Source organism: Homalodisca vitripennis, chromosome 3 (genome assembly GCF_021130785.1).
Source record: "Homalodisca vitripennis isolate AUS2020 chromosome 3, UT_GWSS_2.1, whole genome shotgun sequence".
Taxonomy (NCBI): Eukaryota; Metazoa; Arthropoda; class Insecta; order Hemiptera; family Cicadellidae; genus Homalodisca; species Homalodisca vitripennis.
The window spans coordinates 112,514,752-112,541,773 of record NC_060209.1 but is presented as its reverse complement, the minus strand read 5'-3'; the positions used below and the strand labels follow the sequence as shown (position 1 = coordinate 112,541,773).

The following is a 27,022-nucleotide window of genomic DNA, read 5'->3' as shown; positions in this document are numbered from 1 at the left end:
TCATATAGCGAAGTCCTAAGATTTATTTTAAATTGTGTGTACAAAAAGAAAACGCAAAACGGCACAAGTTTTATTGTCGAGAATGTTTTTTTGGCAATTTATTTTTTTGTGTTTCGGTTACTCAGAATATGCTTTTGGAGCGGATAAAGTAGTGCTCACGTACTGCTTGGTCCAAATGTTATGAGAATAAGTGATTCTGTATATTCGTCAACAATGGTCTTATGATAATGAGGATTGAGGATTAAGTGATTTCATTTACGAAAAGCATCAGAAGCAATTCGCCGATTACTATAATTTTATATATATATATATATATATATATATATATATATATATATATATATATATATATATATATATATATATTAAACAAAAGACTCGAACATTGACTTTGATATCAGGCGCCGAATTATTTTGGAATTACCTCAAACCATATTACTTTCATCAAACAATATATCTGCAAATAAAGCATTTGATTATCATGTTCCTTTTAGAAAACCATCAGCCTGATTGTGATCCATTGTACAATTCTGGTGACACAGTCAACCTTGTTGAAGATAATCATGCAAACATTGAAAACTTATCTAATTATGACCTTTCTGGTGATGAAATATGTGTTTTTCAAAAGTTCTCACTTTTTGTCCTACTCCAAAATTTGATCAAATTAGTTTAGTCGAGGACACTTTAAATTTTGCACGTAACGTTGGGATTAAACGTTATTTTTCAACTCACGAATCTGAACCTTCAAATCTACCTGGGTGCTAGAAAAAATTTAAAGAACAAAGCGACTGGGAGCCTCCACCTTTATCACCTGATCATCCCGTTGAGCAATTTATCAATGTTATCCTCTCAAATTTGTCAATCTCATCTTTCCGAAATTCGTTAAAAAATAAGAATAACTTAACAAAAAATGAAATGAAAGCTATTAAATCGCTCAAAAACAATAACGACATTATTATACTACCAGCAGACAAGGGTAACAAAATTGTAATTCAAAACATTAATGATTACTGTAACGAAGTACAGAGAAAACTGACTGATGATGAAACTTACCAACTGCTGCACACACATCCAACCAAAGAGTTTAAAGAAACCATAAAAACGTTTTTGGAGCAACGAGGAGAAGACGAAGATTTATCACAGAGAACTATAAACCTACTAACACCAAAATTCCCCAGAACTCCAACATTATACACACTTCCGAAAATTCACAAGAAGTCAGACCACCACCAGGACGTCCAATTGTTGCCAGTTATGGGAGCCCGACTGAAAGACTACTTCCATCTTATGTTAAAAATACCAATGATTTCATTGTTAAACTCTCCCAAATTACCCAACCTTTACCAAACAATTTAATCCTAGCCACAATTGATGTCACATCACTGTATACCAACATCCCACATGATGAAGGCATAAACGCAACTAAACATTTCCTTGATACTAGATCCGCACATTCAAAGCACTCTAATTCTTTCCTTTTAACACTAATACAGTTTATCCTGACAATGAACTGTTTTAAATTAAAAAATAATTTCTATTTACAAATAAAAGGTACAGCCATGGGAACACGAATGGCACCCTCTTATGCAAATATTTTTATGGGATTCTTTGAACAAAATTTCTTAAATACCCAAAATAAACTTCCTCTGATCTGGTATCATTACATTGATGATATTTTCTTGATATGGCAACATGTTGAAGATCTCCTCAAAGATTTTATATATTTCCTAAAAAAATTTTTCAACATTAAATTTCACTTGGAAGTATTCCACACAATCATTACCTTCCTAGATGTTGATGTGTTTTTAGAAGTAGGCTTTCGTAAAACAAAAATTCACGTTAAAGATACCAACACTATGAAATACTTTAATTATACTAGTTGCCATCCTACACATTTAAAAAAAGGATTAAAAAAAGTTGAGCCATTCGAGCAAAGAATTTACGTAGCAAAGAGTCTGATTTCACAAATTATATTAACAAATTAACAAACACGTTCAAAAATTTAAATCGTCCCGACAAACTAAAAAATAAAAGTAATAGGACAAGTAATTTTAATTACAACAAATCTTTTCCTCTAAATGAACCTAAATTTACTACTAAATTCTACCCCGGACTTAACAAAATAAACCCTATAATTAAAACTGCTTTCCATATACTGCAGTCATCATCGGAAACTAAAGATATATTTTCAAAACCACCTAGGGTCATCTTTAGAAGACCGTGATATTAAAGACTCATCAAATCTTAAAAACAGAAATCGAGAGAAAAGTTTTAACGGTTGTAAACCCTGTCAAAAACCGCGCTGTGGTACATGCAAAGTTATGTCCTCCAGTCAAAATTGTAGCAGTAACATAACCAATAAAACGTATCCAATAAAGGAACTATTAATTGTAATGCAAGTAATATAATATATTAGCTAAATTGTAATTTTTGTAATAAATAATATCTATATATATATACCAATAAATAAATAAATATATATATATATATATATATACCAATAAAACCGTACACAGATATATATATATATATATATAATATATATATATATATATATATATATATATATAAACCGAAAGTGTTTTCGTTCATAACAATCACGGGTCGTGTCAAACGCCTTCATACAGCCAGTATGTGAAACGGAACTGTAACCTGGCATGATACACAGCAGTAGTTTTCGACACTTATGGAGGACTCTGTAATGTCACAAACTATTTGTCGTTGACATGCAAGTAAATACTGGAGCGCCTGTGTAGTTGGTAAAATATTATAGTATCCATATTAAAAAACCATGTAAATCCAAGTATTATTTTCTGTAACTTAAATTATTAACCTAGTATAGAAAATCAAGTTTCTAAGCTACAAGTATATTAATATTGAGTAATGTTTAATTCTTATTTATATTTTATACACTGGTTGACAACCTAGCATATTATAGTTTTTGTAAACCCACTTATGACGTGAGCTAACCGTCCCTGATCGTTCCACTCTACAGACGATGACGGTGATGCTCCTTTGCAGACTATTCCCTGCGCAGAATCCATTAATCGTCGGTCACAAGCCCTTTATACACGGGTTGACAACGTAGTATTTAATAGTTTTTGTAAAGCCACTTATGACCTGAACTGACCGTCCCTGATCGTTCCACTCTACAGGCGAAGACGATGATGCTCCTTGGCAGACTATTCCCTGCGCAGAATTCATTAATCGTCGGTCACAAGTCCTCTCATTACGCACCTTTATAATAAACGAGCGCAGCGACCGGGATGGATGGGAGGAAGTGCTCGGCAGCGATGGGATGTTATCTCAGGTATAAATGGCGCACGCCACTTAATGTTATCTGCGTCCTATTAGTGCGGCTATCCTTCAGACGCGCACACGCGAATAATCGCACAGTGGGCGTCAGATGTAGGCGGCGCGGCGTGGCGCGGCACTGCTGCTCGGCTGACTCAACACTCATTATCCTGATAGTTGTCTGTCTGACTGTCTGTGTGTCTCCGCACTCTCAGCAGAGCAGGTAGCTTTTTATGAATTCATCAAATGCCGATCTGTCCAGAATTGTTTGTAAATCTCCTTCGTTTTTCTACTGATATTCCACCTTACAGTGTCTGTGCATTTTTCTTATCGTAATCGGATATCACTTTTTTATTAATTATAATAATATTCTGATGTCAATTTTTAGATTGACCTTAAGATGCATACGATGAAATTTTTGATTTGAAATATAATTTAAATATATTAATTCACATTGGCTGCCACAGATTTGTTTCTTACCTGAGAGCTGATATATTGTATTGAATAATCACATGCCATTTTAAGCGTAGGATGTTCTTCTGTTTTCATAACATGTACGAGGGCTTTATGAACAAAATTATGTATTTATGTTATTTACTTGTAGCTTATGGCCTAGATGTTTAACATATACTGCCCAAGTGATGTAACAAAAATGTTTGTCATAGCCGATGACGTCAAACTATTTTAGGGTTTCTGGGCCAAGCAACTGAGCGAGCCCAAACTGCGATAAATGACAACGTATTCTGTAAATATTATTACCAAATATAACAGAGAGGGATCTTCACGTACGCCTATAAACTCTTCCAAAATCTCAAAATTGCAAATGATTGACCAAATCTGTGTTTATTCAGTTTTTATGTAATCCTGTATGAACTGTGTGTATTGGTACACAATGGTATCACGGTTGCGGTATATTTTCCTGATCATAACGACGAATAACCATGAACTTCATGTTTCATTGAACAAAGCCGCAATATCAGTAGCAATAGAGGAACTAGCAGTTACCTGCTGTTAACATTTCCCTATTAAATAATACGTGCGTCATAGATATATCTTTTTTAAATGGCAAATCCTGATATACTGACGGTCACAGTAAGATGTTCTAATCCCCTGATTCTTTGGCTGAGTTTATATATATATAAAAATTAAGCAAAGCCCTCTCTCACTCATCACTAATTTATAAACTTCTCGATATCTCGGAAAGATTAAATTTGGCACACGTATGCTTTGTGAATTGAGTGTATAAACTACAGTATTTTAATGAAGATCAAATAACTAGAGGCTGCAATTGGATTGCAGCCCCTTATAGGAACTATATTTTGTTTTTAAAAATGCCAATGGCTTAAAGTGGTAAAATATTAAATAAATTTTACCGTTGTATCAGAAGTGAAATGTTCTTAACATACAAATCAATGATGATTTATGAAGATGAAACATCCATAAGAATTTTAATGAGGTCACAAACCCTACAACTATATTTTGTGGAAAACTTCCATTGTATTAGATTAGTTAAATATTACACGGATATGGTCTTAACAGGCTGCCAGCCACCGGAAATACTATAAACAGGAAGTGATTACAATGGCCGAGGGTAGACACTTTTTTTATTAAACTAGACATCTCATTCCTACGTACACATTTTATTTGTCGGAGCAACAGTGCAAACAATACTACGCCATCGAAAATAATTTAGACAGGAAATATATTACAAGGTAGTCGACGATTTTTAAAAGAAGATTGATTTTTTGGCCGAGTATGTATATTTTTTTATCGTGACAACTAGGAATATTCTACGATGGCGTAAAAAATATGATTGATCCAAACTAGAAATTCGTCTCCACGCATTAAACCTAAAATAAGAGCAAGTTCTAATTTTGTGTAATTTTAGAACCTCTTAAACATAAACATAGAAATATATAAATTAAACATGTCTACTTCCGATTCAAAATTGTCATAGAGCCCCATTACACCACATATAAGTTCTTTCAATAAGATTTTTTTTCCCACTGTGAGAAATTGAAGCTATTCAATCAAGTATTTAGAATGTTACAGAAAAACGTGTGTATTCCTTTGGTACTTATTAGAAACGTTTCACTCTCAAACCTTAGAGCCTCAAGCTATTTACACAAAAAGTCCAATTATTCTTAAATAGATCAGAGGATAGGGATATCTTACTGTGACCGTCACTTATATCAGGAGTTGTCATTTAAAAGGCTATGGCTATGACGCACGTGTTATTTAATAGGAAAATGTTAGCAGCGGGTAACTCCTAGTTCCTCAATAACTGCTGAACTTGTGCGTATTAACGTCACCTCAGTATTTTACTTACGTAATCATTACCATCACAGGGATATTTAGAAATCATTTTGGTAAAAGCGTTAACCAAAATTAATCATTACCGTGCTTTTAATTTTGATCCGATGAGGTTGAACCACAGGATGCAGAAGTAGAGATTCTTCAAAATACCTTCATTTCAAGGATAGTTATCGTTGAAGCCATTTAATCGTAAATAAATAAGGTGCACGATTCATATCCATTGACCTTCGATGTGGAGGTTATATTCTATCAACTATTACGCACTACAGGAATAATTAGAGAAATCTCACGTCCAAGCGAGCACGCTGAATCATACAACGCTAGGTGCATCGAAAATATATGGATATGCCCATACATTAGTAGTATTATCAATTAGTTTTAGCCGAATACTTGCCTAGAATATTTTGTTTTCTTCGGTGCTCTGGTTTGTGGAATGGGATTTTTGAACAGTAGTTAATTAATTTTTTATCTTAAATACTGTAGTGTGAATGTAAGGGGGGGACTATGACTATTTTACTATTATATAAATATGTTAAAATCTAAAGGTTCGGCTCTTTTCAGTTAAGTATAGAAGAGATAAGGAAATAGAAATTTTGTCTCCTGTGAATCTTGAACCTCGAAAACTGTGTAATATCTTCCTACAAAATATTGTTCAATTACTTCCTTTATTTGAAAGTGTCCTAAAATGTTTGTTCTCAGCGCGAAAAAATAAGGATAATTTAATTTGAAATATGATTTAGAGTATTTTCTTTACTGCGTGTCAAAAATATCACAAGAATAAGGCCATTCTTGCATTGTAGTTACTGCAATATTTTTGGTAACAGAAAACACATATATACAGCAACAATAATCAATATGTACTTTCTTCTTATGCATATTTTGCTCATATTTTACAAACAGTAAGGGTAGTGAGTAGAAATATTTACAATGGTATTTACTATTTTATTTATCAAAATTGACGTTTATTACGCACTAATTTATTGATAACCGGACAAGTTGTGTAAGTAAAATACTAAGGGACTTTTTACTTATCTCTATATATTTCATTGTTGTCCACGCTTATGTTTTTTTCTAAATTTAATATCTCTCTTCATAACGTTTCTTATAAATTCATAAACAGTGTATCCCAAATGTAAGCGCTTATAAAATATAATGTCTTTAAGTGGTTACATGTCATATTATCCAAGGAACAAGTTCTCCAAGGAATGGAAGACATGGTGGATTGCCTGATGCCAAATTAGAGATTCCATCTAAATACGGTAAGGTACAGACCGGGTCGAGGCAACCAGGTTCCAGCTGGACATACCAATGTGTCTGGCAAAGTGCTAGCCGTTTAGAAGTATATTATTTTAGGCTCAATTCCTAATACGGTGAATTTTAAAAAGTAAAGATGGTCGGTGAAGGTTTGGTGATCATTATTACTACTTTCATAACAGTATATAAGGAAAATACCAATTAATTTTTATCAGCCACATAACTGCACATTTATGAAGAATAAAACGCGCTTAAGTTTGATTTCAAGTATAATAAAGTCTTAAGTTTAAAGAAGCTATTGAACTAGCATATAAATTCAAAGTTGATAAATAGTTCTGGAAATTTGTTGGTGTCTTGAATAATGAAATATATATATATGCAATATACTCATGATATATACAGAGGAAACATTATGCGTTTTTCTCCGTGATTTTATAGGTTATATACTTGTAGATCAATAATAGGGAACATTTGTTTTTATTGAAAAGTCTACAATATTAGTTAAATGTGTGGCGTATTTACCTGTCCATATAAACTACTTAAATTGTGTACTTTCAAAAAGGTTATATTTCCGAAAATTTTCTCCACGAACTAAATGCTTAAATGTAGTAGAACACTAAAATAAATTAACTACAATTAAGTTACCGATCGATTTGAAATGGCCTTTTACAAAAGAATACAACTAGTAATCCTTTAGTAATGGTTCTTTAGCAATTTATGTTATAAATCCTTAACGGGTAAAGTTATACGTAACGCTAACGATTGAAAGTTGGTACTTGGAGACTTGAACGTGGGGTCAGTACCGATTGCGCTAGTGAGTCATCGACATCGAGGTCCGCCAGAGCCCAGCACTGGTCCCTGGAGTCTCCTCCTCCAAGTTCTCGGATCGCCACGGCAGTTGCTCGCTGGATGCGCGTCCAGATACTCGTGTGTTGGATCTGTTGCCGTTTCCGTATACAACTTGACGCGAATACGTCGTGAAAATAATTTCGCGGGTGACTGTCGTATACTTACTTTTGTGACAAGACTAATGCCTTTTTAAAGGTTTTGTGTATAAATCTTTCTGCGGTAAGTTATGGTATTATTCGTGCATTTATTATTTGCTCTCACTGAGTAAAAAGGATTATATTTTTAGTTAAATATTGAATTTTTAAAGAATACTAAATGGATACTACTGATTTAAATAACAACTCTCCCGAAGAAAAGAGTTACTCATTAAGACCTAGATCTTCCATCAAAAGCAACCGAGATTTCGACCAAGAAGACGAACTTTGGAAGCCCAGAGGAAGGACGAAGAAAAGGTCTAAACAGAAAGCGGCTCCACTGAGTAAGTACAGAAGGAAGACGGCAAATGCCCGGGAAAGATCGAGAATGAGAGAAATAAACGAGGCGTTCGAGGCTCTTCGCAGAGCAGTTCCTCACCTCAACTCCAACAGCGAAAACCCTAGTGAAAAAATCTCGAAGATAATGACGCTTCGTCTTGCTATGAAATACATAACTGCTCTAAGCAACGCTTTACAAGAACCCAGTTTCGGAGAGTCATCTCTTAGTGACATTATTCTGAGCTGTGAAAGTGTACTCACCCCAGGGTCTCTCAGCGAACACTCGGAATTCGGCGATGACTTTTTCTCAACTCCTCTTGCAAACGACTCCCTCTCATCGGCTTCCCCGTCTTACGACGTGCCCGGGCTTATTACTCCTCCGCTGTGTGACACGATGCACCTTCCATCCTTCAATCATCTCAGATCCGACTCTGCCGTCACTTCTCATACTTCCACAAACTCTTCAAACCTGCTACTACAGTCGCTCACAAGTGTTGTGGACAAACCTACAAGAACATTTAATCAGATCCATCATCCACCAATATCTATACAAAACCATTGTGATATTCGCAGTCAAACTCTAACCCCCCCAGAAGACTTCACCAGGAACTTTTCGAGTTACCAAATGAAGGAAAATTCTTTGTCTTCGTCCACTTTTACTTCCTCATCGACGTTCCTGTCAGCAGACTTTGACGGACTCCCCTCACCAGCGATGGACTTCGAAGACTTGTTTATCAAATGATGCCAGTTAACAGATAAGCTTTATTTCTTTACAGGTTGTGATATTAAGAAATTCAATTGTGCAATTTGTTGTTGTGCTTTAAAAAGCATCTATGTATGTTGTCATGAACAAAGGTTGTGAGTAACAGCTTGTTTATTTTTATGATTTAATATATTTAGTAGATGTCATCATGAAACTCAAAAATAAAATACCTCAGATATAGCATTATATACTTAATTGCGTAACAGTTAGTAGTTTTGATTGTTTAGACCCAAAATATTTTTTCTGTTTAGACTGCATTGCTTTAATTTAACTGTGAGACAGAGTTTAAGTAAAGCGAAGTGTATACTCTTGTGTTCGTTATTGTTTAACAGTTTTACAATATTTAAACATGAAGTACCTAAAATAAATGTTTAAAATGATAGCAATACTATTGTTATGGCAATATTAATTGGTAGTATCACTGGTTCTGATAGTCAACTAAGTCAAACATTGCGTTCTTTTGAACAAGAAGGATAAAAGTTCCATATTTGATCACAAAAAGCTGAATCGTAAATAGTTTATTAGGGCTTTGCATTGTTTGTTCTATTCTGTATTTTAAACTATGAACTTTAAATAAAAACTGTACATAATATTTATTTAAAAGTTATGCCAAATTTAAACCGGTTAAACTTAAAAACAATTTTAACATAACAGTTGTCAAAATTAGTATTTTTTTTTTTTTTTTTAAACTAGCAAGAATAATAATTGCGTTTGTTCAGTAATATTTTAAACAGTGTCTTGTGTACAAATTGATTTCTATTTGGAAAGAAAAAAGAGTATTACAAAAATATTATAACAATTTTGTAATAAGTAATTAGCCTTTATTTATTTTTTAGATGTCCATATTCATCTGTATTCTGTTAGTATTATTGTTAGCTACTATTGTTTAAAAAAATCACTGTATTCATATGCGTCTAGTAACTGTTTCGTATTTATATGAACGGTACTATGATAAGACGAATAGACTAGTTTGATTTTCAAATGAAAACCATATTAAAATATTTGTCAATAAAATATGCAATATACTAGTAATGTATGCTATTACGTTTATTATTCGTTATGGTAAATAATTTTTAGGATACACGTTTGAAAAGATACATTAGGGGTTATGCAGATGAGTTATAATCAACCAAAAAGATTAAAGTTTAAAGAACTCTATTTAAAACAATGATATCTATAGAATTTATAAATGACCGATTTAATTATGGTTTAATTGTATGACTCACTTTTCTTGCCAACAAACCTTTATGATGTATAACATAACGTTTAGGAATAATGGAATTTCTGTGCGTTTTAGATCAGTCAAAATATATGTATTTATACCTTTAGGTAGGTACGTAATATTAAAACATATATTGAACATTTAACATTACACGATTAAAATATAAAACAATAAAATAATTTACCTAACTTGTGTATGTATTTTTGAGGAACATTATTTATTCTGTAAAAATAAAACAAAAAAGTGTGTTATGCGGTGAATGAACTTTAACTACCCAAAATTACAGTTTAAAACTAGCATACAATTATTTAGTGTATGGTTTTAAAATTCAGACATGTCAGGTGTGTTTCTAATATTAGTTATACACTGAGTATCTATATTTCATTATTAGGTTTAGGAGTGGGCAATTTTGTTTTCGAGATAATAATAACACGGAATTTTCACTACCAGGCGACTCCAATGGTTGTATTTTTCCTTATAATCTTATGTATGATAAAGTTCCGAAAATAGTTTTTAATTAATTATAAGCATTATATTTTTCAAATTATAGATGAGATGAAAGAAATGACATATATTAAATTTTATATTAATATAATTTATTTTAGAAATAGTTGGAAACATCTTTCACTTTCATTAAATTGTATTTATTATCTCTTCTAATATAATGATCTGATTTAATTACTTTAATTTGGGTTCGCAGTGTTTGTTGAATTGGTTATTTACAGTCTATACTTGTTTATACGTAGTATCGTACTCTAATGAAATTTTATACTCAGTTAAAAAAAATATCGCCTTAAGAAGAACTTTGATGCAACTTAGTGACATATTAGCTAGCACTTATAATAGATTTTTTTATAATGGTAAATTATATTTTATTAATTAATTCTAAAAATTATTATTACCTATATGTATTAATTGAATAAGATAATTGTCAAAAGTACATTATACATGATAATTTATCACTTTTTTGACCTGATATGTGTTGAAATGATTTAAACTATTGTCTGTTAAATAATGCTAAACTGTTCCATGTATAACGTGTTGTATATTGTTAATAAAGTTTAATTGTTCCACGTAATTTAGATATTTCTTTATAAGGATATTAGTATATAACATTTAGAAATAAGAATACCTCTACAAAAGTATTTAAGATATATAATTATTGTTGTAGGCTAAGTATTTTACAATGTTTAGTCATCTATTGTTAAAATACAAGTGCCATTGTTATATACCACTGTTTTAGATAAAATTAAACTATTTTCACTTATGACTTGTTTAACTGTTTATTCTGCTACAAATTATTTTCTATTCAACCGTATAATTGTTACTTTAAATGGCAACTCACAGTATTACTGGGTAGAGGGTTTGAAATTTGCACCATAAAGTATAAATATTTCAATACATATAGATACTTTTAGAAGGTATGTATGAAGAAAGTTTAAAGTATATAATATTTTTAATTATGGTCCTTTAAGTAAGCTTTAAGGAAGGAAACATCTACCTTCCATGATTTTCTCTACATTTCTCTCTATAATTTGAATCTCATTAATAACACAGCATAAAACTATAAATATAACGTACTGGACTAAACTAGCATTTTTAATCCGTCATATATTATTATCAATATAACATAAATACAACTATAATAAACTGTTATAATACTGTATTATAACATATGTCACTTCTTCATAAATTGTTCCAAGAAATAGTTAAACAATCCATGAAGAAAATGCCTTGAAAACGTTACAAATTTTGAATATTCCATTTTAGGACAGCTACATTTTAGGTAGTATTTTGAAATTAATGTTCCATTCCATACATATAAGTTTTTTTAAGTATTTATAGTATGTCATTTTAAAGTAAACCCACTGAATGTTGTTTTTATGCATGTATAAAGACATTAGATTTTATAAATTACCTTTAAACACTTTTTAAAAGATCATAACGAAATTTAGTTGTTGTAATCAACACAAAAATGATGGTTAATGATAACAACTATGTGCATTGCTCAAGTAATTTCAATAAATATTTTATAGCTAATTTTCATTGGGTATATTATTTATTCAGGAGCATTGTTGAATAGTTGGACAAGACATGTCAGGCTATGATTAACAACTAGACCCGTCGATTTCCTTTTTAATATTTTGGGTTTTCAATTTAGCAAAATGATAGTTATTGCTGTGCCTGGGTTTCTTCAATAATGACCAGGAGACACACAGACATTTCCAATTATGAATTCATGAGAGGATTATTATTAAAATGTATAAATTAAAACAATGCATAACTTTGAAGCATAATAAATAGACATTTAGACCATAATCAATCATCAACTATGCACCTATATGTTTGATTTTGAGTTTTTATTTTTAAAACATGTTCATATAAATTAAAATAATTCATATAAATTTATATAGAATCTAGAAATTGTAAGAATTTGTCCAAATATTCTTCGTTGTATTCAAAACCAAGTGTACCCACTTTGAGGGATATTAAAACTTTTGATTTAAAAATTTAAGTGACATTTTTGCACAGTGTTTAAAACTAGTGGAGCTATGCTTGATTAATTAGTGCGTTAAAATTTAAATGCATAACATTGTAACTACGATTCAATGGGAAAACCTCCAAAATTAAATAATATATTACATAGGCGTTTAACAAATTAAAAACAGAGTGTTTAAACACATTATAATTGGTGTATAAATTATAATGATTTTACACAATAATAAATTATATTTTGTATATCGTAACTACACTTCGAAAATAATGCCCATACATTTAGTTTATTTCTTCCTGAAGAGAATGGATACTGCAAAAGACTAAAAAAGTCTTATACAGAAAGAACTATATAAAAATCATTTGAGTGGTTGGAATAAATTTATTTCTGACTTATTTATATTTTTGTATGTTTGTCTGTCTGTCTGTCCCCACGATATGTCTTGAACGAGCTGAACTATGCACATGGTATTTTGCATGAAGCTTATTTCTTTATAAGCAATTTTATGTAGATAATAATGTATAATAATGTATAACATATATAAATATCATTTTATATTATTAAAGGTCGTAGTGATATCTTTTCTCGTGAATAAGGATTGAAATATAAGCTTTTATAAAATTATGATGATTGCCATATATGTTTTTTTTTTTTTTAGTTCAATCAACAACTACACTTTAATCAAGAAAGAACAGGCTATTGTGAAAAAGGAAAATGTAGGAAAAAAGGTAACAATAATAAAAATTAAAATGAAATAGGATATAGATATCAGTTACTTCTATGGTAACTTGAATTCTATGGAAAACACAACTTGAATGTTCAGATACTAGCGATGAGTGTGTGAGGATAATAATGTATATAATATAACTTATTTGTGTTAATAAAAGTGTATACATAAAATATTTAATTTATAACTTAAAGGTATTTATTTATAAAAAAAGAGTTCATTGTCTTACTGATGGCAAAATTCTTTAAAAACATATTTTACTCTAGTTGAACATAATGAAATAATATAACAATTTTTTTATTTTTACCATGGACAGAAATTAAACTAGCGATTTTCGATGATTTTTTTATCAAAATTAATAACTGGATTTTGTGCCTACTACAGATAATTAAAATTAAATGCTCTTAAAATACTTTCTATCCAACATTGTTTTACTTTTTGTTCTTTTAATGTACTGTTAAAAAGTAATTTTATCTATTCATTTGTCAAAATTAATTACAAACATAACTTCTCCTCAGTGTTTGCCTAAAGATGTATAAAGTAAGTGGTAAAACGTCGGACAATGTAGTTGAAGTGGTTCTTAATAAATACTGAATTTAATCTTAAGAAGCATAATAGTCTCAGTTTTCTGGATATTCTGCTTTTCAACGTCAAATATTAGGAATACATGCACAATGTAAAGTTGATGAAGATATTTACAGTACGCGCGCTGAAGGTTCGGCCCTGCCGTTGCCCTACTAACCAAATAAAAACATTGACTCTCCAATGATCCGTAACAGACGGCAATGTTTAATTCTCGCTCGACAATCAACTTATGGTTAGACCAACTTCCTGTACAAATAAAATTCTGAAACTTCGCAGATCTATTTTCCTGTTTATGCCAATGCTAATGGATGTATTAAGTTTCAATGTCTTATTACTTTTCTTCAATAAAATATATTTTAAAATTAACTGTGCCAAAATTGTGTTATAAAAAGTTTGTATGTGAGGATTTTTTTTATTTTTGGTCAGGAAACTTTCACCAGCGGGAAAGTTTTTCTGAATGAACTGAAGTTAATTTTAGATTTAACTTTTTTTCAGATACATAGTTTAGGTTAGCCGTAACTTAGTCTGAAGTGGAATGTATCACCGACACCGCTGCCCTACAGTTTATGGCCCATTCACCTCACTACTAACTAAACTAATGAATTGTGTATAACGCACTTAAACCACTTGTCCACTTCTAACAACAGTGAATACTCGACTGTGAGGGAGAACAGGGACAATAAATATTCAGACTGCAGCGGGCCAAACATTGGCGGATGTCTGCAGAACAGTTGCTATATCGGGCAATCCACCCGTCCCCCGCCATAGTCTGCTCGGTTGACTCGGAGCCGAACCTTCAGCGCGCGTACTGTACACGTTTGACTTTATTTAACTTCTGTTTTGCATAAAGTAGTAGTCAAAATCAAATCATCTTTATTTACATAAACTTTAAGTTTAGTAATTGCGTCAACAAATAAAGGTTTAGGTCTAGTAGTCCTCCTTCCGTAGAATACGTTTAGCGAATAAAATGGACGATCCAGTAGCCAGTTATTGAAGGTTTGTCTGAAGTGTTTCCGGTCCGTTATTTTCAAGTCTTCAGGAAGTGCGTTCCACATCTTGGCGCCAGCATAGCTTGGACTCTTTTCAGTTGCTGTGAGCCTATGGCGAGGCAGGCAGTAATCAGATGCATGTCTTGTGTTATATTTATGCATTTGTGCATAGGTCCTTGCTGCCTCTGGTGCTTTGATGTGAACATGCATCACAGCTTCTAGGATGTATAAATTTACACCAGTTAGTATTCTAAGTTGTTTGAAGGAATCCCTGTATGTTTCCCTTTATTGAAGACTTACCAGAATTCTTATAGCTCGTTTTTGCAGCACCTGTAATCTTCGTATATTTTCTGCTGTGGTGCCTCTCATACGATGATTCCATATCGGAGGTGAGTTTCAAGCAGCGCATAGTAGGCAACTTTTGCTGTAACTAAGTCACCTATGCTTTTCACTCGCCGTATTACATACAGTGCTGTGCTGATTCTTTTGCACACAGAATCAATGTGTGGAGTCCATGAGAGGTCATCGTCTATGGTTATACCTAAGTATTTAGTGGAAGTGACTTCTTCTAATTCAGTCAGCCTCCTTGTATCCTCTTTGTATTTTCTAGTACTAACTGTTTTGTTTTTCTTTCATTGACAACCAATTCATTTCTATGGCAATATTGAATGGCCATCTTGAGTGCTATACGAGTAAATGCGTTTACTTCGAGATCTTTTGGTAGTTTTTTCCCTTAGTAATAAAAATGTGTCATCAGCATACATAAGTCCTTTACTGTAGCCTTGTATATAGTTAGGAAAGTCATTTGTGAAGAGGATGAATAAAACTGGACTCAATACTGATCCCTGTGGGACTCCGCGTGAGACAAATTTAGGTACTGATCTAATCTTTTTTATACTCCCTCTGCTTGTGTGATTTATTTCAACCACTGAATGTTAAAGTATACAGTATATTAAAGCATAACTTATGGTCTTGCAAATAAATGTAAACTCAGAAAATCTGTCTATTTTTCATTACGTAAACTGTTTTCATATTCTCTAGCTAAATAGGTTCAGCCTTCTTTTGCTGTCATTTATTTTTTTCACAAAATTATTTGTAAAAAAATCAGTTTCCTGTTTTTTCGATCAAGTCGATGAGTGGGATTTAGAAACCTTTTCGACTACGGTATTGTTACTTTCTTTTTTAACAAGTTTTACAGTGATAGATCAATAGAAAATTATGGTATAATATACAAAATTATATGTATATAAATGGTTAAACACATTATTAAAGAGGCACAATATTTTAATATTTGAAACTGCAAACCTAACATTTCCATCTGTTTTAAGATATGTACAATGTGTATTCGTAAATAGGTTTTTACAAACAAAACCGTTTAATAACTAAATATATAAATTATAACAGTACGAACTAAAACACTCTTAACGCGCGAATAAATATCCTTTCCCGTTTTTAATTATAAAATTCAAATAATGTCTATTTAAAAACGTGTTATCTCAAAGTTAAACTACTTAAGTAATCTCAACTTCTTGAGCTGTCATATCTCCGTTTTTAAGGTAAGAATAAAAACATTGCCAAGAATAAAAAATAGTCTTAAAATTACTTTTTCTAACTATAATGATAATAAACAGGAGTTGCGTAAGAAAACAGAATGTTGACCTCCATATGGCGGTAGTTTTTAAAGTTTGAAATACATATTTTTAAATGCCTCGAAAAACAAAGATAGGTTCCCTATTTAAATTTTCCTGCCAGATTTATAATTTTTAAGATTAAAATGTTTCCCCATAATTCCTGTGTTACACCATAACTTATAATGAACCAACTTGACATCTAGTTATGAATTATTTGAACCAATTATAAATCTTTTATTTTTTATTTAGTACACGTTTTAAATATTTTTTTGTTTATTTTGAGGAATTTAAAAGTAATTCAGTAACTCAAACATGTTTATTCGTAATAAATTACAAAAAAAGTTAAAAATTCCAAGAGCTAAGGAAGCTCACGTGGAAACGATGCATACGTAAACGTACAATTCATATCAAGTGCCAGTAAGCGACAACAGTCCATGCAATTGTATCCAGCTTAAATAAAAAGATTATTAGTAATTCAATTATCAATTGCACATATGCGAATACAAATAAGAATTTTACTATGCAAAAATGTAATCTTTTACTTTCACTATGTATTCAGTAATTGTTTGTTTCAGGTCGCATGTCTTGGGTCATTTTTAAATAATTTTATATTTAACACCTAACGATACTACTTTAAAAATAATATCTACTTTAACAGGTATTTAACAAAAGTAAAAAAGATATGATACAAGTGCAACATGTGTATACATGCAAATTAAAAACAGTTGTATAAATATATGGAATATTTAAATATAATTAATAAATAAAACATCAAAACAATATTAAATAATTAGGAGTGTATTACAAATAAATAAATAATTCAGAAATTAAGAAAATTTACATGAACTATAAAATAATAAAATAGGAAAATTAAAGTGTTAATTCTATCCATAGTAATAATAATAATAGTACTCCGGTACGGAAAAACGCAGATTACAATACAAGAAAATAAATATCAAACGGAAAAAATTCTATATATAGTATAATAAAACCAACAATTTAAAGCATACCCCCACTATAATTGATCTTTTAACTTTTTAAATGGCATCTTTTACCTCCATTTAACATTTAGGAATAACATTATCAAGAAGACTACTTCTAAAATGCAGAATAACTTTATTAAAAATAGTTTTTACGTAATAAAACAATTGTTTTCCACATCTTTGTAAAAACTAATTCCTATTTTCTAAAGTTTAGATGACCTGGTACTCAATCTGAACTATTTTAAATTGGTAACTAACAGTAAGTATATTTGATCACGCAAAACACAAAGTAAAGAATACCGTTGAACAAAAGTTGTTATTCACAATTTAATAAAGCCAATGATTTTTTAATTCTTTGTTCTCAGCGATCAATCCATTTCAATTGCTTTCAGTGTCCTTTATTTTACCATCACATATACAGAGAGTACGCTTTGAAAATCATCGAATTTTCAGAGAAAGATTTCGTAGATTGTTGGAGTCCTGACATTTGTTTATTAATTTGGTCTTTAAATATATGAAATTGATCTTTAACTGTTTGTTGGAATTTTTGCAACAGCTTTTCATGCAAATTTGCCCTAGCAACTTTAGTTACCGACGTACTCCGAGAAGTCTTACATTTCTCTGCTGTCTCACAGTTTTCCATGTAGTCTGCATTGTTCCAGCACAGCAAAATGTAGTTTACATCCACTCAACGAACACAAAGCATATTCAGCATCTTCACCAGTTAGTACAGGATCACTGCAGAGAACAGATAATCGTCTTGATAAGGGGAACTCTGACATGAAACTCTTCCAACCTCTGCAATAGCTGACACTTGAAAAGTATTAATTTCACCAACAATTTCTTATGTATGATCAAATAAAACTTTTATATAATAACAATAGAGACATTCACAGTATCGGAGACAACCAATTGAATATAACGAAAGCCTTACCAACAGACATATAGATAGACAGACCGAAATTAAATGTTTCCAATCCTAAGAGTGGCTTCGTTAACGTTCAGCCAATTATTAAACTGATATTTAAAAATGGTAATCAAATATTAATACTGATTGGCTGAGCGTTAGGACAGTCTCTACCCGAGTGTCTTGAGGTGCTGAATGAATACCATTTCTATCAATCGAAAACGAATTTAAATTTTCCGAATTGAAGCTTCATTTTCATACAAGAAACATCGAGTTTTACGATGGTTCATTTCATTCCATAGGATTTGGCTGAGCGTAGGCGAATATTTGTATATTGGCTTTATGGCTTACCATGATAATAACGAGAAAATCATAGAATAAACAAATTTTTAAACATAATTTGGTAGTTTTGATTGAAATAATTTCGCTTTTAAAGAGTCCTTCGACACTCTACATGTCTCTTCCATAATTATGTAACCTAACTTGTTTATTGTGATATGTGAAAAATGTGAATGTATGTAGCTACGTTTTTCATCTGTAGACTTTAAATTTTGCATGAGACTATTTCTACGTAGACAACAAATGAATTCTTTGATAGTGAATGTCCAACCATGGAACATGTTTAGCGTCATTTTAAATATGTTCCTTATTGGGGTGACACAATTTCCCTTTTGTCCACAAGGGAGGCGGGAATAAAGATTCTCTTTGAAAGAATGTGTTCTGTGATGAGGTATGTCCAGGAATGGAATTCGGCTAAATCTTATGTTTAAATTAATTTATGTTTTTTTCTGTCCGTCTCTGTCCGCAGGGAATCTCGAGAAATAAATTGGTTATATATTTGAAATTTTGAAAACAACTTCAGAAAAGCCTTTTCCGCGATAATTATTGTGGCGTATTCGTACATTGCAGATTATTAGATAAATGATTCAAAGTGCAGATAATTCTGTTACGCAAATTTAAACATTATTTTTGAATTATTAAATATAGTTTAAAATTACAAACAGTGTTGTAACGAATGACTCAAAAACTTTAAAATATTTAGCTACTCTAAAAGCATTGAAATATAAAAAATATGTAGATATAAAAGTTTTATAACGCTGAATGTTTCTACAATAAATAACATTGTGTAGGCAGAACCAAATGTGTTGAAATAATATATAACCAAGTCATTCTAACCAAGTATGAGCGCGTGGCAAAAGCGAATTTGGAAAGAGGTTTTCATGGAAACGAAAATAAAATGCAACTGTCAGGAATGTGTGATACAATTCGTAGGAAAGCGGTTTTCAGTTGTGGTGTGACTGACGGGAAAAATAATTATAGCGCCCCTTTTGCAATAAATTAACGGATGCAGTAATGTCATGTTCTAAAACTAAATATGTTAAATTATATATCCACGTCATGTTAGTTGTGAATATCCACGTCAGAATGAAGAACTTCACAAATTTTTCAACATACCAGGATTACTTCTTTATATTACTAATCTTACTAACAAGGATGTTTTATGTCTTTTAAAATGTCAGGGAACACAATAAAAATAAACTGATAAACAGGTAAAATGATACTTAAAAACCTAATTTAAACCTCGAACACGTTTTCCTTTATTTTTAGTTTTATACTTTTTCGATTAAGTTATAAAAGTGCCCACTTTACAAGAAAATCAATGTGTTTGGAACCATATTAATTAGATCTTTAATATGAGAAATATAAAAAGGTTTTAATTTAAAATTGTCCATATAGGGTAAAACTCAAAGTCAGTATAATAAATAAATCTTTTTCAAAAAATGATTCAAGTACCGTAACGTGGTAAACAATTCTTCGTGAGATGACATTCTAAAATTACTTATAGACTTTTACTAACCTTTCCAGCTCTGCCAAATATCTATTTATTTATTTTTTCCTCTATTTATTTGTCAAGGTTACGTTTAGTTTACTGGATTTTATAGTTCATTCATTATCAAAAACTTTGTTGGATTAATTTATTGTACAGTTAAGGGTTGTTAAGAATTTGGAAAACCATGGCCCAAACCAGATTTCTTAAAAAGAACCAAGACAGACTTAGAAACTATTTCACAAATAATTTCATAATCGACGGGGAAATGTGCGTACAATATTTCTTGAACTCGAATGTTGCCGGAAGTTAAGAAGAAGCCTGTTCGTGTAGCCGATGTTGCTGCTAAGCGTACTGGGAACGATGGCGTGTTCTGTCAAGGGCTATACGGCTACACGGAGGCAAAACGTCACGTCACGTCAGGGAACTGTTCGGGAATACAAATTCCTCTCAAACTAAATTAAATTATACACATTTGGCGTAATACTACTAAAAGTCAATTTCAAACTTAAATACAACATTACTATTTCCAATTATATATTGTATCGATACTTATAGTTTGAAAATGAAAATTATTACCTCTATTGAACTTCAATGTCAGGAGAGAGATTATTAAATTAGAGACTATTTTTTAACGCGGTCTGCTATCAAATGATCAATTGAATTTAGAGAAAACAAACCTATGACAAATGCAGTAGTTAGGCAATATGGTAAATCCCAGTTCAAGTTGCACATTTTGGTATGTTTTCCGATCTGTTCAAAGCCTTTGAATGTGTTCACCACAATACACTTGCATCACAAACCTGAATATTATGTGGTAAAAAGAATGGCTTATTATTACTAAAATCTTACTTCAGCGACAGATCATGAGTCATCCATATCTCAAACCGATATTTCGGAAAAAAGGAGCTGAGTTTTGGCGTCCTTCAGGGATTCACACTCAGTCCTTTTTTGTTTATATAAACGACGCTGCAATATGCCAAGTCGTGATCTGGAAATCCATAATTTTCTAGAATTGAAATAATACACTAAATATCTCAATCACGCGTACCTGAAAATAAAACCCTCAAAATCAAAATTAATTCATTTATATTTACGCACATGTGATGTCGAGAATGGATATGGTTTATGACCCTATATTAGAGAAAGAAGGATAAACCAAGTCTTTAGGGACCCAAGTCAATCATGCATTAACCTTGAGCAAACAAATTAACAAAACATGTGCTAAATTTTTTCAGGCATTTACGCTTTGAGATCACTTTCTAAACTAGATACCGATAGTGGCGTATTGAGAACTAATTTATTCCTTTCTTTCCAATTACGTGTGTTTGTAAAACACAACTATATATGTAGTTCTTTTATACCACACATGAGTAAGCAATCGAAAAATTGAAAAAAGGTAAGTTGATATACTGTAAATTATTCTGGAATAATGATTCTGTTAATATAGGGTCTTACTTCTTATTATCTCCCGCAGTCAATAAAGGTGACATCAGTGTGGTATCTCTAATTGTGCGCCTTGCCGTGTCAAGTGGGTCACCATAGCACGGGCTGGCGCTGTTAATTAAATAAATCAGGATAGGACAGGCCACGTAATTGGCCGTGGAGTGGGTATGCCAATCAGCTACTGCTCACCGCTCGGGTGTTGAAACGCTCTTTGATTTATGATTGGCCAGTCGCTGCGTTTAATTGGTCCGGTAATGAGTAAGACTCAATAAGCCGGTCGGGTTATGGCACACGCGATTACTGCTGCTCATGACCTCCAGATTTTATGACACCGACAGAAGTTCTTTGCTTTGAGTTCTACTAAGATGTCATAAATTAGCTGGATAATTAGAAGCTTCTCTCTATCGTTTAGTAATCTTTCTCATTATCTAAACCCTTACTTGTTAAAGATCAGGAGTTATGTATCGATAAATCAGTAATGTTGGGTAGCAGAGTGCCTAAAGAACTGCAGCAGTTCCTTCGGAACTTTCCGGAACCGGGACGTTTCCCCATCGGTTCACTTCCTGGGAATTCCATGCACTGTCAGAACAGTTTGCTAGACGTGTAAAACAGATTAGGCCCTGTTAAGTGGACGACTAGGTTGATAACAGTTCCAGTTCTGCCCTAGTTTACAGGTAATAAAATTTCAAGTTGCTACTGGAATATTTTAGTGGATCTTTAAAGGATTGCTTGTTTGGAAATGACAGTGGTTATTAATCCCTTAATTTTTATTAATAAAGTAATTTAATTAATTTAATATAATTTTTTAACTATTTTAAACTTAATTTCTCAATATTGAAGTATAGATCGTTCCTGATATTGTATTGTAAAGGTATGAATTTTCAGTACTCATACATATTACTGTATTCATCCTACTTATCGTGATCCAAATTACTTTTAATTGAGTTGTTTATTTTACTATTATACTTTTTGTAACTTTTTTATGGGATTTAAAGTTTAAATTTATGTTATGTACTGTATTCCCAGATAAATGTATATTGTACGAAAAATATTTGTGCAGAGAGGTTGTGTTTAAAATTAATTTGTGAATATTAGTCAGGGATATGTGTCAACACGGACTTAGAGTCAAGTGGCATCGATGAAAATAGGTCGATGTATTCACTTGTGTGTGTTGTGCTAGAGTAAGTGATCCTTGCAATAGAAGATCTTTGAACAAACACGGAAGTTTTATTCTTGAAATAATTTGGAAACGTTAATATCAGTGGATAGCTGCTCGTGTTAGTTTCAGCGATGATTGAGACAAGCCTTGTCCACGTTACCGAGCCCAACCGTGGAGGGCTTTCATCATCCCGGTTACACACTTGGCAAGATGCGAAGTGTTTGCCATCACCGGTTGTTATGGCATTCTCCCGTTACTAAAGGCTTGAGACTCGGTTCGCATGGACTCGGAATGCCATTATAAGTGACGTTAGGGATCGGTTAGTAACCGAGTTCTAGCCAGGGAGTCTATGGACTGGAGCACATTGAGATTCTGCGAATATTTTGAACTCAGGGAGCATCTTAATATCACTGGTTTTACGCTGAGTGGCTACATTCCTCTGCATTAGTCTAGAGTTTAGATAATCAGTTACCTTCTCAGACCGCGCAGCATTTGTACTGTGGGACCTCTCAGCTTGGACGTGAAACGGTATTTAAACAGATTTTAAGGCGTGCGAAATGTAGTAAATAGTATGACTAACAGAGGCTTAGAACATACCCGAGGTCAGATATTTATCCACCAACCACAGTGCAGGAACAAGTGAGAATTATAGCAATTTAACATTATAGATATAAGAAGTTTCGTATTATATTTACTTTGGGATTTAAATTTATCGCTCCTTTCTTTCCATTTATGTGCGACGTTAACTATGTAAGTCCTCAAGCCCTTCACAAGTGTTAAGGACAAAGCTTACACGTTGTTACTTGTTTCAACATAAACGGATTATTTATTCAATTTCTAAAATTTGTCATTTGAACTATTGTAGCTTTTAGAATGTTTGAGTATTTATCTAAGACCGTAAAGTTTTTAGCAAGAAAATACCTATCCATAATTATATTTTTTCCTTATGTAGACTTGCATTTAAATAGCTTCCTCAGTAAAAGATATATTTCCCAGCAGTATTTCTCTACATGGTTCATGGTTCCAGTTAAAAAACACAGTTTTATTGTAAACCCTGTTCACAATATCTTATGTATGTTTAAAAATTTTACCAGTCATGACTTTTAACATGTTTTTCCAATAACTGAACAAGGATTACAGAACACAACGTTACTAAGAAGGAATCTACAAAATTTGCGCTTTAACAGTAGTTTTATTCCACATACATCTTCTTCCAAACTTTGATCTTGGCTGCCTAAAGTCACCAAATTACAGTTAAAAGTTTAAAAAAGGTGTATAACGAAAATGATAAATACAAATTGAAATTGTTATGTACGATAAAAGGTTGACCATGAAAACAAAACATGTTCTGGAACATCAGTTGCATATTTTATTGTAAATGCTCAAATTGCAGTGTGTCTTTAGTAGGCTACATTATAAATTCCTTCTTAAGACTTGCTTGAAATCTTTTTCTCTTTAAAGTTTAATAAAAAATGAACTCTGTAGTATAGTTGAAATGGGATGTTAAGAATTATACCATGTAGTATTGGTATCACAGAACATCCTAATTATACTTCTCTGAAAGTGTTCTCATAATATTCAATTTCAGTTTTCAAAGCTAAATTTTCTCAACATTACTCAATTTTTTTTATCACTACCATGGCTTTGATGTCCTCTTGTGCTTACTCCTCCTCTTAGGAGACCTGAGAACCCGATCAGAAATTTTGGGAGTAAGGAGATCGCTACCGGTCTGGGGAGCAGCTCCTGTCCGTGGACAATGGCAGTTAAATATGTCGGCAGTACAATGGAGAATAGGACGATAAACTGTGGCCAAGAGAGTGAGAGGGCCTAACCACTAACGATGCTGACATGACTACCATCGCCTCCCTCCAGATACCGGCTTACCACTAATCCATTGTCACCGGTAATTTGAACACTGCGATCAGCTTATGTTGATTCATATCTGTTTATATTGTAAATAGGACACCCTTGTGTGATTATTGGAATTGTCGGTCTGTTTATCTAATTTATGGTGTTATTGGAACCTCCTACGGCAATCAAGCACTCTAAAAGGAAGGCTTAAAGTCTAAGTAATTGCGGGAGTGGGTTCTTTCAGGATCAGATTTTGAAAAGGTCCTTACGCAAATAAGTGCGTAGAAATTTATTTATGTATTTCATATTTGATTAAGAAAAAGATAAATTTCGATTGCTGATCTTATCGTTGGCTTCTTTATACAAAAGCTTAATGCATCAACACAATATTTGTTTTTTCTTTTAGTAATATATGGTATTATTGAGTACAAAAACAGTTAATGAGTCTCTGGTGTATAAACATGAACTGGCATACATTCATGGTTTTATGGTCTTTAGTAAGGAAATAAATATATGTTGAATGATTTAGTAGGATGTTTGATTACAGTCATATAGGCTTTAATAAGTTTTCAAATCATCATAATTTCATTATATGACAGCATTTCATGATTAAATGACTGATCTCTCTAGTATTCGTGATCAGGATGCTGACGTCCGGGTCATATGCCTTCTAAAAAGAACAAGCATATATACTCAAGTTTGTAACATTGGTTACGAACATTATGGTTATGAACGCCATACAGCGTGAATAAAGTGGTTGCGGTTCTCTCCATTGTGGTTGGAATATTACACAAACACTTATTAATTGATGCTGCCGAGAATAATTTAAGCGTGATATTAAAAAGAAGAATACACTTTGCATGCTGTATTTAACAGTAACGTATAAGTTTTAATAACTTTCATTTTGACTTAGTAGCCGATTATGGAGAGTGGTTCTAACTAAAACATGTATGAGTACATCATACATCCTTCTACAGTCAGTACTATACAGTGACATCAAACATTACCTTTACGTATTGCATGTGTAGAGCGCTAGTGAATGTAATGTTTCATCGTTCAGTTTATCAAATCCCACCTTTGTATATACATTTCCATTTACATTATCCTTTGGTACAATTTACTTGCAATATAAAAGCCAACAACTCAGTAACACAAATAAGGAATAATCTTATAATACAAGGTGCGAGTCAACTAATCACGGCCTACTTTATTGTGAATGAGGTGTTCTTAGAAATATACGTGAAGTCGCTGATCACATGTCATATACAGGATTTAGTGTGATTGGTTCCTGACCAAGGACTGTTATGGATAATTAAAAGTAATTTATTGTATTTTAATTGTATCTTATATTGTCTACTTTGTTATAAATATGAAGTTTCGTATTGTTATGCTTACATACATCTAATCCCTTAGGATTACTAAAGAAAGTAGTTATAAATCTCTAATTTAAAGTTTAGATTGCATGTTATATGTATTTAAACCCGTATTGGGTAGAATATTTCTCCTAGATTATATAATTTTCTCAATGATAAATTTGAACCCGGGTACACCTCAATTACATATCACAGCACAAGAAAGAAGGTCAAGGCACAAGGGGGCTGAATTATAAAATCCTTAAATATTTCAGAGAACTGCAACAATAGGTTGTAAAACCAGGCATGTGTATGAGCTTGTTATGTAACAATAAGCAAATATTATATGGTGCACTGAACGAGGGTGGAGCGAGTTCACATGTAATAGACGATAACTGATTTCGACACTAATACTTCCAAACATTATATAATAATAAAAAATCTTTATTGCGTTCACAATTTAAGAAAATTGTATACAATCGTCAATATAGTAAATAAATTGAACTGTATAAATCAATTTAAATACAAGTCATTTCAGTCATTAAAATGTTTTCAGCTATGCTGATTACAATTTACAACAGAACTAAAGGACTTGACCAATTCATTTCAATTAACTTCAAATTTGTTCCCAGCGGCTCATCAGAAACTCTTAAACAGAGTAGAACACCCTCGACACCAATAGGTATAAAAATCGAGCTTAGAATTATTTAGGGTCATTTAATTTTTGTTATCCCATCAGGAAACTTATTTATTAAGCCAACCTCGGATGGTAAACGTTCGAACGTGGCAGTTCTGTGCTGAAATGTTTCCCGTCCCTTAGTCCCATATTGGTGAACGTCCCTGCCTTGGACCATCTCACACATGAATCGGCAGTACAGAGCACCTCAAGGATATATAAA

General features: G+C 32.1%; 1 protein-coding gene across 1 annotated transcript; it reads left to right on the top strand.

Moving 5' to 3' along the window:
- The first annotated feature begins 7,758 nt into the window (after positions 1-7,758).
- Positions 7,759-9,590, top strand: LOC124358714 (neurogenic differentiation factor 4-like). The gene has a single exon (XM_046811011.1). The coding sequence runs from the start codon at positions 8,029-8,031 to the stop codon at positions 8,926-8,928; it is 900 nt and encodes a 299-aa protein (XP_046666967.1). The 5' UTR covers positions 7,759-8,028; the 3' UTR covers positions 8,929-9,590.
- Positions 9,591-27,022: the final 17,432 nt, after the last annotated feature.